Source organism: Aquila chrysaetos, chromosome 3 (assembly GCF_900496995.4).
Source record: "Aquila chrysaetos chrysaetos chromosome 3, bAquChr1.4, whole genome shotgun sequence".
Classification (NCBI taxonomy): domain Eukaryota; kingdom Metazoa; phylum Chordata; class Aves; order Accipitriformes; family Accipitridae; genus Aquila; species Aquila chrysaetos.
In genome coordinates, this window is record NC_044006.1 from 69,113,906 (window position 1) to 69,130,431 (window position 16,526).

General features: G+C 35.9%; 1 protein-coding gene across 2 annotated transcripts in view; it reads right to left on the bottom strand.

Moving 5' to 3' along the window:
• UBE3C (ubiquitin protein ligase E3C) overlaps window positions 1-16,526 on the bottom strand; it is an 83,187-nt gene that overhangs the window by 10,581 nt on the left and 56,080 nt on the right. For both annotated transcript variants that reach the window (XM_030008875.2, XM_041122669.1), the window contains 2 exons: window positions 8,635-8,847; window positions 55-243 (listed from right to left, as the gene is read on the bottom strand). In XM_030008875.2, coding sequence (XP_029864735.1) covers window positions 55-243; window positions 8,635-8,847 — 402 coding nt within the window. The remainder of the gene's footprint in view (window positions 1-54; window positions 244-8,634; window positions 8,848-16,526) is intronic.

Here is a 16,526-nt window from a genome sequence, read left to right on the forward strand (position 1 = left end):
TAGCATTTATTTCTGTTTAAAGCAATTGTTTTCTGCAGTTTTAAGCAGAAATACCTGTATTTCCTGTTGATCAAACATTCGAAGCCATTCAAGATTCACAACATTGGCCAGTCCCTGACGGAAAGCAAGGCAATGCTGTCGAATTTGTTTGTTTAACCTGTAGTCTGCCACCAGATGGATGTATGCGATTCGGTTAGCACTGGTAACAGGAATATCTTTTCCACCTGGCTTCAGCTCAACCACCTATAAACATAACAATTTTCATCACCTTGGTAAACTTTAATTCTGTGTGCTGTAACCATAAAATTGAACTGCAAAACATTCTAGTAAGTGAGGTATATATTTGAAGTTTACTAGAATATAGTGAAGAATATTCACCTCAAAATAAGATAAAAGATTATGACAAGTTATAAAGGTAGGGTTTTTTTCTGTTTACTCATAAAAGCACACTCTAGACATCCAGTTTTTAGACCTAGACCTCCAGCTGCTAATGCAGCTGACCGCGTGGCCCCGTGGTTTATTACCAGAAAGCGGATTCAGCAAAGTCAGAGTTCTTTTATAGGAGACAGCATGTAATACTAAATTCACCACTGCAAGTCAGACAGAAACTGAGGCGAAAATCTTCCCCTTGGCAAGCTCGCCCCTAGCTTCACTGATGCTATTAAATGCCCTGGAAGAGAGAATAGCCTGTATAAGCACCAAGCTCACACAGAGCGCTCTCCTTCCAGTTGGATCAGAAAAGCTGTGCTTGACTGGCTAGGCTCTTCTCTAACTGGTGATCATGAATTCTGCAGGATCAACATTAGGGTAAAAGCAATGTCTGCTGAGTCAAAATTAAGATTCTGATACAAGCCTAATTTACGGAATGATAAGCATTCACAATTCTTACCGTTGAAAATCCAAGTTATACATGCTCAGTACTTCCAACAAAAGTAAAAAAAAGCCCAGACAAACAAAAAAAATCAAGCCTAAACCTTGTTTTTCTACTGAGAAGCTTAACTTTTGTCCTTCAAGTACACCAAGATACCTCATCATGGAAGAATTTTTAATGAAAAACCCCAAAACCAAAGATACTGTAATTGCATTAATATATAAACTAGGATCAAAGGTAGTTGTTATTAAAACACTAAAGACCTTTACATTTTCTACTGCATGAGGTTAATTTTGATGAGTAGCAGCCCAATTGGAAGGGATTATTAGAATACTAAGAAGAGGATTGAAAAACCTGAAAAGCTGAGATACTATCACCTTCTGAACCATTCCAAAAAAAGTTTGCTTTTCTACAGTCAAGTCAGCAATTTTTTAATTTTTTTTTTTTTAAACAACTGTGCATTTCAGTCTGTGGTAACGATCGCATCTTTAAAGCACAGAGAATTAAACATGTGAATAGCTTCTTTTGTAACATGCTACCTAATATGTGAACTGTTCTAGTACTAAGCAAAATAGAAAATGGTAAGATTAAAAATTCACAGTGCTTTTGAGCATTCCGATTTTTACTTGATTCATAGCTTTTTAAGGCCAAAAGAGAACATTAAGATCTGTGAATCTGACCTCCCAGATAACACAGGCCAGAGGATTCTGTCTAGAGATTCCTGTATTTAACTCAATAAATCCACAGATGAGTTAGAGCACATTTTTTAGAGAGACAGGCAATCCTGGTGTAAAGACTCCATGTGATGAAGTATTCCTTGATAAGCTACAACAACCTGAATTACAATAGGTGTTAAAAATATGTCTTACTTCCCACTTTAATCCTTCAGCTGCAAGCTTCTTGCTTTTGTTACACCTACAGTAAAAAAACCTCATCAATACTCCACCATGTCTGTGTGCCGGTAGTAGTGACTACACTTAAATCCTAGTCCCTGAAGAATTTAGTAAAATGATGGTGTCAGTTCAACTCTGACTCTGTTTCACACCCTGCACACATGAGCTTGCTCCCTTCCGAGTGAGGCCCCTTCAAGAACAACCATGGACACAGAATAGCTTTCTTTGGGGTCCACCCCTTGCAGAGCCTGGCATGCAATGCAGCCGGCCACGCTAGAGGGTACAGGCCAGTACCTGGTGCCACTGACTGGCCCGAATGTGAGGATATTTTTACTGATAAAGTCCACAAGGAGCATTAATAGAGTATGGGACATGATCCATACCACAGTGGAAACACCTGACGAGAAGGGGCCCCTGCACTGCTAAGCTTTCCCCTCTGCTACTGCAGGCAACAACGCGGTCTAGGAATGTACTGTTTCATCCCACTATAGTAGTTTTACTATTGTTACTGGAAAGTTAGTCAATAATTGGATTCATCTAATGATTAGAAACATTCTACTTTCCACTTCAAGTCTAATGGGTAAAGTTTGTTCATACCCGTTGCTCTTATTTCAATATTGTCCGATAGCTTAACCAGCTCTTTCCTTCCTCCTCAATTATATCCATGACATATTACTTACGGCCAGCAACCTCATTAATCTTCCCAGAGACTTTTTCACTGAACTAAAATAAGTTCCTTTAATTTCCTCCTATAAAATACCCTTTTACAAAACCTAACAAGATCAGAAAGCTTTCTCTTACTTATTATTTAAATTCCTGTCCTCTTTGGTGTTACAGGATCAGAGCTACCAATGATGTTCCACATGAATAGATCGCCGTTGAAACCTCAACACTACTAATACTTTGCTATCTGCTCACTTACAAATTTTCTTTGAACTGCATAATTACTTGTTCTTTTGTCACTACTTCACCAAATACAATTCCTCTCTTTGAGGTACGGACACATTGAATTTGGCCATATTAAAGCATATTTGTATCACCTAACTCATCAAGCTTCTCTTAAGAATACAGACACCAACAATCAACTAACTAATAGTTATTACTCCATTTGTGTACAATAATTTCTGTGAGCTCAGTATTTACACAAAAAGATGCTTGAACTGACTTCCTAAAATAGCAAAAGGGAACTACTGGCAGGGTGTTCTAGAAAACCGCTGTGTTTTGAGATTCATCCCAGCACTGGGTGAAGTAAAACGTCTAACTTTCCTTGCAGGTCAGCAAACAGAGATCAGGACATAGATTAATTTATGCTTATGTTTGCATTACAATAGTATTGTCTCCACAGTGGTTTAAAGATGTCGGGAAAGCTGTATTCATTGTATAATAAAAGCTATTCTCTCTCCCTATAATTTTTTTCTCTGATTTGCAGGAAGAATGTGTTGTACTCTTCTTGATCACTGTTTTTAGAAAATAGGAAAAAATATTTTTTTAAATCCTATTGTTCCTTTTATTTTTATATTTTTAAGTAGCAAACCTTGATTTCTGATCCAGCAACACTTCTGTAGCCCCCCTTCCTCCCCACAACCCTTCATTGCCACAAGTAAGACTACAGCATTCAGTTAACCCAATTTCCTGGGGTTTTCCAGTGATCTAACTATCCATTTTCAGAGTTTATCAATGTGAGATTACCATTTTGTCAGAGTATCATCACAGTCTGAAACAAAAGGGCTAATGTAGCCGGAATAATAAATATATTATGCCATAAAGGCTAAGATGGACGTAAAACAGAAAACAGTAACACTTGGTAGCAGTAAAACTATAGTAAACGTCGATGCAGTTCACTTTTTACTCATTCAGTGTTTTCATGGCATTTTAAAGGAACTATTGTACAACTCCCACTTAATTCTGTATGTCAGGAATAATTGTTGGAAGAGTTCCTTTTCAAAAAGGCCACAACACAATTTATTACATCTTAAAAGATTTATCAGATTGCACTTTTTTTTTATCCATCCAATTTTTGCCACTAGATGGTGCAAGACAACAACACAGGTTACACAGGATGGGCAAGAACAGAAAGTTACCCAAAACGTGCAGACTTGTGTCATCACCTTATTTTGTATTTTGTAGATCTAAGTTTAAACAAACAAAAAAATCATTTTAACTTGGTTCATTATCAAAATCACATATTTTAAAAGAAATCAAATCATACATATTATTCAGGTAAGTATTCAGATCATTCAGACAATACCACAGATAACTGAATTTGATTCCACACTCACAAAATATGTCTTCAAAATGAAGGGGAAATACCAAAATGGGATCGAAAAGTCCCATGTTTTTAAAAATCTGCAAGAAAAGGTGCTTTGCATTTTTTAGTACTGTGGACAGAAGTATTGCATTAGGCCTCTGACTGAAGGTTAGATACACTCGGAACTACAGTTGCATCCACTTCGGGTCTTCTTGGCTCCAAATTCAATTATATGTTTCTGCAGGTACATACTAAAAAAAAAATGTGATCAACTTACATTTATATTCTCATTTAAGAAAACCACCACAGTTTGTAAAAATAAAAAAAAAAACTAAAAAATTTACATCTATTTTATGTATGGTTGCAGTTCAAGTGAACAGTTCAAACAATCATTTTGAGTTATTATATCTACTATTTTGAACATTAGCATAATAATGAAATAAATACACACCAAAAATCAGGAAAACAGTGAATAACATAGTATTTGTCAAGCAGAATTCAGGAGATTTATCTTCTGGCTTACTGATAATAATCTGTCACACAAAGTCTATCTGTAAAGTGATTACGGCAATGTGAAAACAGCAAGTGCCTGTTGGTAGACAAACTTAATGCTAGCTGCTGCTCACACAGATCTGGCAGTAACAGCTGCTTCCCAAGTTAATGGGAAAAAAGGGAATATTTAGAGGGTAAAGTGGGAAATACTTTAGGAAAGAATAAGGGACCTGTCATCTAGGTATTCTTTTTTTGTGTATGAGGACATAAGACATATATCTCCAGTGCAATTTCAAAAAGCACTTTTATAGATAGTCAAGAACTCTTACAAACTGGTTTTAGGACAGATGAAAATATTCTATCTTTTCTCCTGAACTCTGATCACTTCTGTTCACATCACCCCTGAAGTTTTTCCCCATTCTGAAAGTAAGTCGATAAAGGTTTTCTTTCTTTCCTTGTCATCTGCCTTCCAGATGTTCAGGCAGGAGTTCCAGGTAGAAGATTGCATTTGAATGCCTAAGAATGCATTTGCCGTAAGTGTTATAAATCTGCCTGAGAATGATCAGCCTCAAATTAAAAATTTTGCTTCTGAAAAACCTCCAAAATAACTCACATAAGCCACTGTATCCTAGTAAAGACGCTGCCAAGACAGAAACTTTCAGAATTATTGTTAAGGCTTCAAAATTTTCTCTCAGGGAAATTTCAAGGCAAAGAACTCTCCTTTAGTGAGTCAACGTATTTTCAGTAACAGCAATGGCATTCACATCTGTTTAAAAAGCCAAAGAAGACGTACTATACCGATTTCACAGAAAGTGCTGCCATATATATCATAGTGCTTTTCTGTGGATTTGTGCTTCTACACTTGATTTATGGAGTCTTCTGATTGTGGAGTCTTCTGATCATATTCAACTTTTCCAATCCATGTAATCACAAGACTCAAGTTTGAGAAGACTCGCTAGAGTACAGAATCTAACATTTTTGAAGGAAGAGGAATACATATTTCAATCTTCCTCTCTTCCCTTGCACAGCCACACAACTCACCTTCCTCATTGAGAAAGAGGGGGCACGGGGGAGGGAGGTCTGAAAAGAGGAGGTATTTTCTGAATTTGTTAACCTTACACTTATTATTAGCATTTTATAACCATTTTATCACCACCTAATCTACAAGATAAAAGGAAAAGTAAAATCAATATACACGGCTACTTGAAGGCACCTGTAACTATAGGCTGACATTCTTCTGAGACTTTTTTATTGGCCACCGTTTTATGCAGCACATCCAACAGTTGAAATCTAGGCTGGTAGCACTGCATTAGATAATTCTTTATCAAAAGCTAAAGCTATTTGGGGTTGGAAGATAAGGCTGATGGCATAGCTCCCCTAATTAGCAGGTCTAATGTGCAAATTATTAAGTACCTTTTTCAACTTCTGGTGAATGCACTTTGACAATAGTTTAATGGGATCTAAAAGCACATTACAGGATTGGAATCAATACGCTGATAATAGAATTTCTACCTTCTGCTACTGACAGAGGCAATAGAGCCCCTTTTGAATGTGTCTTTCATTGCAGATAATGCTTTTGTGCCACAATTGCTGGATGGACACTGTCATGAGGATAGCTATTTACAATGATAGATTTATGATGCATTTATTGGGCACTAATTTATTAGACACTAAAGTGGTTGTTTAGCTGAAAACTACAGATAATGTACATTCAACGTAAGGAGTGCAAATTAAGCTCTCTTCCCAAAGTGAATTAGCCTTACCTTGACACAATTAATTAGTATGCAATGGTTACATGAGTCCAATATCAGACAAAATCTATTTATCCATATGAGGTTTATTAAGGTAATGAAATGAAATATAAAAAGTAACTTGTTGCATTAAAACACAGAAGACAGTGACAAGAACCAATTAGTTCTGCTGAACTACATTAACATGCAGTCTCATTAAAATATGGTTCATACTTCACAGATAGTGTTCTCTCTCCAAGTATAAACATAGCAAAACAGCGTCAGAATATTTAATTTAACTTACATTTCATTTAGTTACTCAGAAACTGACTATTATATTTAATCTTCCTTTTAAAGTTATGCCGAACAATTAAAAATCAAGTCTTGATAATACTAGCCATAGCCCTTAAGAGAATTTTAACGAACAAATTAGGCTTCTTGGCAAGAATGCACTTTTCCCAAGCTTTTGTTGCAGCAGGTAGAGCTGGCAACATCTCTAACTTGGATCTCCTTTTATGTTATTTCTAAGCTATTTCTCTTTTCTATGTCCTTCTACCTTACTTGTTGAGGTAGGTTCTAACTTGTGTGGCTAATTTTTAAGGACATACACAGTAGATGTATAAAGTATGGAAACCAAAACCTCTCCAGAAAATAGTAGCTCCTTTTCATTTTTAATTAGAGACTAAACAGGATTTGTATTAGGTGCAATCAACAAAACTATTACTTTAAGTGCATTTAAGTGAACGGCTTTGGAATACAAACAACAAACTTTTTTTTCTCCCTAGAAAATCCTAGGTTGTATTGGAAACTGCCATCTTGTGTGCTTTGTAACCTAGTAACCAAACACATGGATCCTACAGAACTCAATTCAGTATCAGTCACTTACAGCACATGGTACAACAGAGCAGGTGCTCTACTGTACAATATTGTACAATAGAGTAGGCACTCTAAGAACATGCTTTTTTGATACATCTGTATCACATGCCTATATTTAAAGTTTTTGAGTGTTTTTCTGAAGACAGTTTAGGTCAGAAGTTTTCATATAGGGAGCGTAACCCAGGGGAAAAAAATGACACATGGCATATGTTTAATATGAAACATTACTTATATCAGGCAGTTGTGGACTCTCTCTTTCAGTATGACTCAGGAACCCCAAATCTGAGAATACTATTTTAAAATTGTAATGCAATCCAGGTTTTGGGATCTTCCAGAATGACACGAAATGGATGACAGAAGAGTAAAGATAAAGTCTGAGCCTGATGCTGTTAAAGCCAAAGTCTTGGACACCAAACTTGCTATGATTTAAGCAGCAGTAGAGAACTCAACATAACAATTTCCAGGACTAGCTGCTGCATCTCAGTGGGGCTGCTGCCCCTGCGAGATGTGGATGTGCACAATCCCAGGCTTCTCTGACCAACAGGCAAACCCAAGAGGACTGCTTACTCCCTTTTATAGTCTGTTTCTTCCACAAGGAACAAGGCTGAATTTAGATGCTGCTGCATGTCGCAATGCGGTCAGGCCTACTTTTTTGATGCAATTATTAATTACATAACATAATCAAGTATAAGTAGACCATAAGTAGTACACAATTTTAAATCCTCAAAAATGAGAGAGGAAGCAATACAAAAGACTTTAACTAAGGAGGTTAGCTGTATCAGCACATAAAGGCACACTTTTCAAGCTCTAGTGACATTTATTTTCTACTATGAGCACAAGTGATCTTTAGTACCGACAACAGAGCAAATAAAAGCCATAATCAAATTATACAGTACAATTGCATTAAAAACTCATACTTAAGGACCTAACTAACTGCTTTTTAGGAGCACTGAACACTCATTTCTCCCCTCTGACTCACCTGGTGTCTCAGCCCCTCAAAAAAAAAAAAAAAAAAAAAAAAATTAAGGTCTAACTTCAGGCCCTCTACTTTGAAAATTACAGCTGAAGGAGACAATGTTTATTGCACAATAAAGCGTCATTATTATTTAAAACCATTCCGATTCCTAACTCTGATTCCAAAACCAGGCAGTACTTCTATATTTCACATATCACCTAACTTCTGCAATTATCTGAAGTGCAATCAAAGAAACAATGTAAAATATTTTATTCAAGAAATTATCTCGGGCAATAGAACTTTTCATGTATGACTGTTAGAAAATAACCACTGTAGTTTACTACTTAAAAGAGCAGACCTATAAGTCATCATCAAAAGTTATTTTTTTCAGTAAACAATTAGTTATTGTCTACTCCAAATATTAACTCAGAAACCCTATGATGCCTCACAACACACAACACCTTTAACAGTTGTTTCCCATCACTTTTAAATTAAAAAATGAGTTAGTAGGGGTAATAATGATTCATCAGTCATACATAAAAGAAAAAAAAAGCGTAAACCATTCTTACCTGTGCTTCCCCAAGGTCATTATTTACCACAGTGAAGTTTAGTCCAAGTTCTTCCACATCCCCTTCATAGCTCTTGAGAAAAAGCAAGTTTTTGTACATTTCTGGATCTAATGAAGCTAAATGATGAATGTCAACATCAGCACTTGTCCCCAGTAATTTTGAGAGGAAAAAACTAGCAAACGGCAGCTCCACCAGCATATTTTCATAAAGAGCCTGAAAAACAAAGCAATTAAAAGCACATTAGATTTTATTGTTGTACCTGCAGGAATTCTGAACACTATTGTCTATTTCTCAACTTCTTGGTAATTCCTTCTTAATTTGGTGCTTGAATACGATCTTCTGGTATGGCAATAGCCCAGCTACTGCATGAATTTAAAAATATTCATCCAAAGTTTGAAATTTGAATATCCTTGTGAAATACCAAGCTCCCAAATTTTACAGATTAATTATGTGGTGATTTAAAACGTAAGGTCACTGCTTATCTGTCATTAATCTTCTTTTCCGAAGTATGATAGCAAACAGGAAGTGTATCAATTGCATAGATTGGCAAGAAGAGCAAGGTTTGCCAAAGGACAATGCAACTGCATCAAGAATGTCTTCCAAAAAAAGTTTGCATCTCTACCTCCATTAGCATTGTCACAAGCAATGTTTTTCCATTCGTATCAATTGCTACATGTAAAATAGTCTGGCCCTTAAAAATAGCTATGTAAACCCAGTACATTTTAAACTAATCCAAATAAACTGGTTCTCTTGCATTTTATACAGATTCATTGCTGCATATTTTTGGTGAATTCTACAGCTTAATGGCATCATCAAACCATCCTAATTTCCAAGCCAAGAGCTTACCACTTATGACTGCTATGGACATGTATCATGTCCAATCCTTCCTATGCCTGACAGTGTTAAACCTGTGAAAAGATTACTGAACCAAAAATGAACCTGACCTGAATATGCAGCACTCCTGAAAAATGTATATTTACTGTAAACTGAGAGTCTCCTCAAGAATTTCAAAAATACACAAAACTCCAGCAATACCACTCTCAGTTGACCTACTGCATGACCACATTTCGATGTAATGCAAAGCAACTTTGTATATTTTTCATATAATAAGTAAGAACTTCTTGTTGATTGGAAGAAAAAAAGTACTTATGGTAGCTCTCAAAAGGAGAGATGGAAATTTAAGAGCTACAAAGAGAAAGCATGACATCATTTAAAGAAAGCCTACATGAATAAAGGAAAAATAAAATACCATTGCCTTTAGGAAAACATTCCTGAAACATGCTGTCTGTGCACAGCCTTTCCTATTATCCAGTTTGTTTGCCCCATCAGCATCTCTAACAATGACAAGCAAATCTTTATAGTATCATTAATATCACTGCCAGGCTGATCAGAAAAGGCATCATCAACATAACATCATTGTTTGTTCTCTTTTTACTCTTCAAGTGCAGTGTTTTGGCATTACTGAATTCCTCTATAATCTGCCGCAAACTTAGAAAAGGAAGCACAATGAGCAAAAAAAGGAAGAAAGAATAATAAATGTAGCTGTAACCACTCAATGATATTCCAACAAAGATGTTAAGAAAAATATACACAATTCCTTAAACTTTTGAAAGAACATTTCTACGAGGTGAGTTAGACCTTGCAGAAAGAATTGAGAATAACGAGTTCAAAGCCAAAGGGTGCATTATATTTAGAGCTATATGATTTATTCAAGGTGTAGAAGTCAAAATCCTCATTTGTATAGTTGACTTTAAAAGCAAACTAGAGGGATAAATCATTAATTTGCAATGTATAAGGTCAGTGTTTGCTGTTCCTGCATTAGTAACAATAAAGCCATTGTAATTCCTTAAATATATCAAAGCTACCCGAATTTAAAATGGAATTCCATCTATGACTCATAAAATGTAAATGTAGAGGTGTAATTTTTTACACAAGGCAGGTTTAAGCCTTTAGAGCATTTAATATACAAGGACTAATAAATGATAGCACTAAAAACTATGATCACATCAGCTAAATGGATTATAAATTAAATTTCCATAATGTATGCAACTGAAATACAAATGTAGACATAAATCAAGGTATTTTCTAAACACAGGTTAATTACACAAATTCAAAACCTGTCTATTTTTTATGCAAAATAATCCACTTAGCATTTTTCAAACTGGTCTTAAGTCTTAGCCACTTGCAACACTTGATCCTAGAAGCCTATCAATAATTCCTTGTCAGGAAAAAACAGCAATAGGTATATTGAAGAAACTTGTATGTTATTTTTCAAGTGTCCGTCTTTTATGAGTGTTTATTGCTAGAAATTGTGCCAAAATGATTTGAAATAAAAAGGATTAATTATAGTAGAAGCTTTTTAATATAAGTGAGTGCAGCTGCAATGCAATTAATGCAAATTGTGACGCTATCAGGAAAATAAATGTGAACAACATCACTGGCTATTTCTGTTTGCTGCCAAATAACTTCAGTAATTTACTACATTAAGAATCAATAAAAAAATAATGCATTTCAAATGCATCACTATTAATCTTCAGGTAGTTCCAAAGTGAACATTTATAACTTCATCTAAAAACTATATAATGCATTTGTAAATAAACTAAACTGTGCAACTTGAGAATAACTTTAATTACTCCTTCTTCTCTTAGCTAAGTGGTTGCAATATTAAAACCAAAGTATTTTTGGAAACAAGACAAACAGTAGCGTTTTAATTAGTTTGAAAGTCAAGCTATCCTAATAAAGTTTAAGAAAAAATGCACTAAAACTGTGGTAAATAAAATCATGATAAACTTTGGTTTTGTTTCAAAGAGGTAAATTACACCATTACAGCTTCAGTATTGTACAGAGATGCTGAGAAATGCTGTGTACAACTGAATAGGACTAAATAAACTGAAACTTTATTGTTCGGTTTCCACCTAACTTCCCTGTTTCTCAGTCAGCATAAACTGATCAAACTACCTGTTGCTGCCAAAAGATGCAATTCCACCCATTCCTGCCAGAGCAATGTAACAAATCAGCTTGCTGATTCAACTGGGTTTGGTTGCAAGTAGAGTAGTTGTATAGTAGAGGTTACACACGCATTACAACATGCTGAATAAGGTTCAAAATTTACAGATTATATGAGTTGTGCTGTGTTTGGAGTGTTGGGGTTTGGGTTTGAGGGGGTGGGCTGGGTGTTGGTGGACACGGCACAGACACTGAAGTTGAGCTTTCTTTCAAATCAGAATCAGATCCAGCTCACAGCTATGGCTGAAACTAGGTAGGAACATACCCAGTTTCAATGGGAGCACAACCTTAGCACTGACAGTGGCTCATGGAAGCCCACCCTGATGGGTATTTTTCTTACTGCAGCTACTCTAATGGCCAAAAGGGGAGATTCACTCCTTCCCTTTTTTCCCTTAGTGAATTGTCTTGGGGAGCTCTAAGTTACCTGATTTTAAGCTTAGTTTTCTGCCCACTGAACTGGCCTTCTGCAACATCAACATAAAGGAGGCAGGAACACAGCATCAGTGACAGGCAAGGGAACAGTGACCACCTCTTACAGAGCTGTCATATTAATTATCCGCAATATGAAGCTGCACTGTTAGAATATACTTATATATGTACTTTAATACAATATAAGGTCACGGTCTCCCCACAGCAGCAGTCCTCTTTTTTCCTTCCAGCAGCCAATGAGCAACAATGCTGACGGAAGAAACTGGCTTGTTCTTGGAGGGAGGTGACTTGTGTTTGACTAAGTCAGAAGTTCCAGTTCATTCACTGCTTCAAGAGATCAAAGCCAGCAAGCTCAACCAATATGTATTTTAAAACTAATCTCTTCTCAAACTTCAAGTATTTGGCAAGTTTCCTTTAACTCTTATGGTCGTCACCTATGGGACCAATGCCATTCTATGATGAATTCTGAGAGTTCACGATCCCAACTTTCCTATACTAACAAGCCACTTACTTGACTTCATTGTCTCTATCCTGCAGTCCTGTAAACTCCAATTGACTTACATAAAGCAACAAATCCAGATAGGAAGTCACGAAAGGAGCAACTGGTGGTCAAATATGACATTAGACTTCTAGTTTCTAATGTTTAGATGGGGGCGGGGGGGCGGGGGGACAACAAACACCTTAACAGCCTATCTATCTCTGCCTCCTCGAAAGGCTGGGAGTATTAGCATTCCACTTTCACGGAAGTGCAATTTGCAGATGCAAGCTTGGGGCAAGAGGCTAGTCTGAAGCAGAGACAGGAATGTCTACACCAAGGGCAATCACACAAGCACTGTTAACGCTGATAGGGTGATGCATTCCCAGTAGCTAAAAGGTTATGTCTGCTGAAAGGGCCAACCTGGATTTCCCAGCACTATTTCAAACTCATGTAGGTTAGGGATGCTCTCTAGGCAAAGTTTTGACATCTCTAGATAACCATTAAAATAACTTAAAAGCTTCTGAAACAACTAAACGAAACAAAGCAAACAAATCTGTTTATCAGTAATGAATTATTTTTGGTACTGCCCCCCAGTGTTTTCCCAATTATCTCAAGACGCCTTGCTAGCCCTCTGTTGTTTTTTTTCCCCCTTAATAAATGGTTAAAAGAAGTTTTTTTTCTGGTGAAAAGGCTGAGAGCAATTATTTCACTATGGAAGAAATAGCATTCAGTAAAAGGAACTTCATACACTAACCTCCCCTCTTTGTGTGTGAATTCCTGTAGAACACACCAGAATATTAAAAACGAGCAAAACAACAGAAAGCCTACTGTGGTTAATAGGTTCTGACTTCACACACAAAGCACACACTCTGAAGTCTATTGTTTCTCTCTTAAATAATATTAGCTGGTTGCAATTACATTACAGTTCAACTATAATTGATTGCAACATGGACTAACTACAAAAGCCTTCAACTCAGTTCACTGACACAGATCACAACTTCATCACCTCAAGTGAAAAATACTATGTTCAGATACTTACGAATATACAGAATGCATTCATTAAACACCTGTGATGTGGGGGAACAAGGAATGGTTCTTTAAGGAAAGCAACTTTCAGAATATAGGCATGTAATTAGTAGCTTTACTATATTATGGAAGAAGGATCTCAGCTGGAAGGACAGATGTATACAGTACACAGTAAGAAAGGAAGAAAAATGACACAGTTCTCTGGGCAAGGAGGACTTTTTTCTTGTTTTCAACATAACGAGAATACTATCCCACTGGGACTATACATGGTAACTATCACAATATTATTTAAGCACTACATGGTCACACGAGGTACTGTTCAGGTATGACTCCAAGATTTAGGAAACAGCTCTTCAGAAAGAAAGGACTTTGTGCCTTGTTTTAAAACTGGACAAAATTTAAGCTGGTCTAGTCATTTCAGACCAATTACCTATATATAGTAGAGCTTAAATGAGCATTACAACATGCTGAATAAGGTTCAAATTATGTAAACAAATTTACACATGAACCAAATAAACCTCCCAGACTGTGAGGCAGCTTTAGTGCCTTTACTTACACTTTCAGGTCTACAATTAATTCTCCCATTTATTATTTCAACTAAAATCTTTCTTAAGAAAAATAACTAATCAGTCATTGCTCCTACTTTCCATTAATCCTTTACAACCCAGAACTGTATTCTAAAACCAACACAATGCTAAAGTCATACCCCTAGAAAGACACACAGCTTATGCGCTGAGGAAGTAAATGACTGGGCTTAAATTCAGTTATTTCCCTAATCAGCCCCCAAGACCATAACCCTTTCTATTTCAGTAATTTTAAACAGTTACTATTAAATAATACTTAGCACTTACAGAGTGCAATAGATCTTCAAAGCTGTACAGAACCATTAATAAAAATGATAGAAAAATAGCAAAACCATTATAACTTCCTTCTACCTTATTATTTATATCCTAGAAATATCTCATCACACTCACAAAGCCTTTGGGACCAGCAAAGCCTTTTCTATCCTAATGAAAAAGATAAAACTAAAAATATAAGTTACATTAAAATTAACATGTACTCGTATTTTTGAAGCATTTTTAAAGCTAGCATTTAGTAATTTTAAGATAAAATAATTTCTTACAGATATACTTAATAAGGTGCTTTAAAGTGAGCAAAACCAAATTGATATTGTTCCTAACACCAATACGATAAAATAAATTCTATCAGGTGTGTGTCACAATGCAATATGTCTGCTACCTGGTAGCTTTAAGTCACTGTTTCTCAGTTCTCCGAGCTCTACAATAGCAGAGACATCTAGATGCATTCGTATCACCACAGGAATGGAAAATTTGGTACATTATCTTCCCTATGAGACGGCGAAAAGTCATAGTGCACTTTTTGTTCAAATACTGGATGCCTTTTCTGTTTCTTAAAAAAGCAGGAGTCCAGAATTCCACAGCTAGATGCCTGTAATTAGGCTTCTGACAAAGCTTTATTAACAGCCCTTGCAGCAGTGCTAGCATCCTCAGATTTAAAAATATTTTTTCAGAAAAAATAAAGCCTTTGTAAATTAGTTTTAATTCTGATTTCCCACTCACTGGGAGTTTGAAGGTCAGTAAGTACAAGTTCATAGAAGTTCCAGAGATTTGGGATAGCAAGACTCGGATGCGAAGGTCCTGCCTGTCAAATTTGCTGCAGTCAGTGTAAATACCTGAAATGGGTTGCAGGTCTGTGATAAGTACAAAGCAAACTCATGACTGACTCATGAACACATTACCATAAAAATTTAGGGATCCGCTTCCAAAGACTCCATTGGAGAATATCAAGTTTAATGACCTTGAGTTACTTTTTAATTTAAAAATGGAAAGTCATGCTAGTATTTTTATTCTAAGAATTTAGGACATTTAATTTTATTACAAGAATTTTTATTACCAAAATAGAGTCCATCAGAAATGTTGGTACTTGCAGAAAACCACCATTTCATCAGCTTGGTACTTTCTGTTTTAATAGGAACAGTTATCTCTGTAACTTATGCCATGTACATGGTATAAATTGCTATCAATGTCATTTGTGGGGTTTTGAGGGATGGGAGAGGGAAGTACTAGAGATACCTGTGGATGCACTGGATAACTGATAGTTATCATTCACTACTGAAGTTCCAGTAAAGGCTTAATAGATTTTTCTTGTCTCAAACTTCAACATAATTTAGTAAGAACTGAAGATAAAAGGAAGACATCTCCTTATTTAAGTTCTAATCTTCTGAATAACTGAAACATTTACTACTATATAACTAACGTCTGGATATGCTTCTAAGATAAATCTGTATTTTAACAGCAGTGAAACTAGTCATTTTTGAAGACAGTTCAAACAGAACAAAGAATTTCTATAAATATTCCAAACCTAATTGACTGAAATGGACATAGGTGTTCCCAACTGTGAAAAAACATCAGGATACTATTACCACACACTCTAACTGTTTATTTATTCCCTGTCTAGGAACCTGATTTAGAGGCAATAAAATGCAATCAGTACACAAACCAGAAGGAGGAATCATCTGCTAATGGAACTTTTAATTGAGGAGCGACCACTGACATGAGGTAATTCTTTCCATGCAGAACTCCTTGCAGAGACCTCTATGCACTTTATCACGGTAAACAATCACTAACATATGCATTAAAGAAAATTTAAATACATTATGACCCAATAAATATCACAATCCATCAATACACATTTTTCCTTCCTAAAGATTTAGAGTTAAAATACCACACTTCAGTAGTCTTTTAGTGCAAGACATATATTTACAAGGTTAGTACTAACGTAGCTATTTGTAATCAAAAGATAATTGGTTATGTTAAATGAACCAGTACACAAAGGAATTGTCAAGCTGAATAACCGTGTCAGAAAATAGATTCAGATTAGTTTACATCTACATTCATAAATCATGAGATAACTTCCATAAGGTATCAATTTC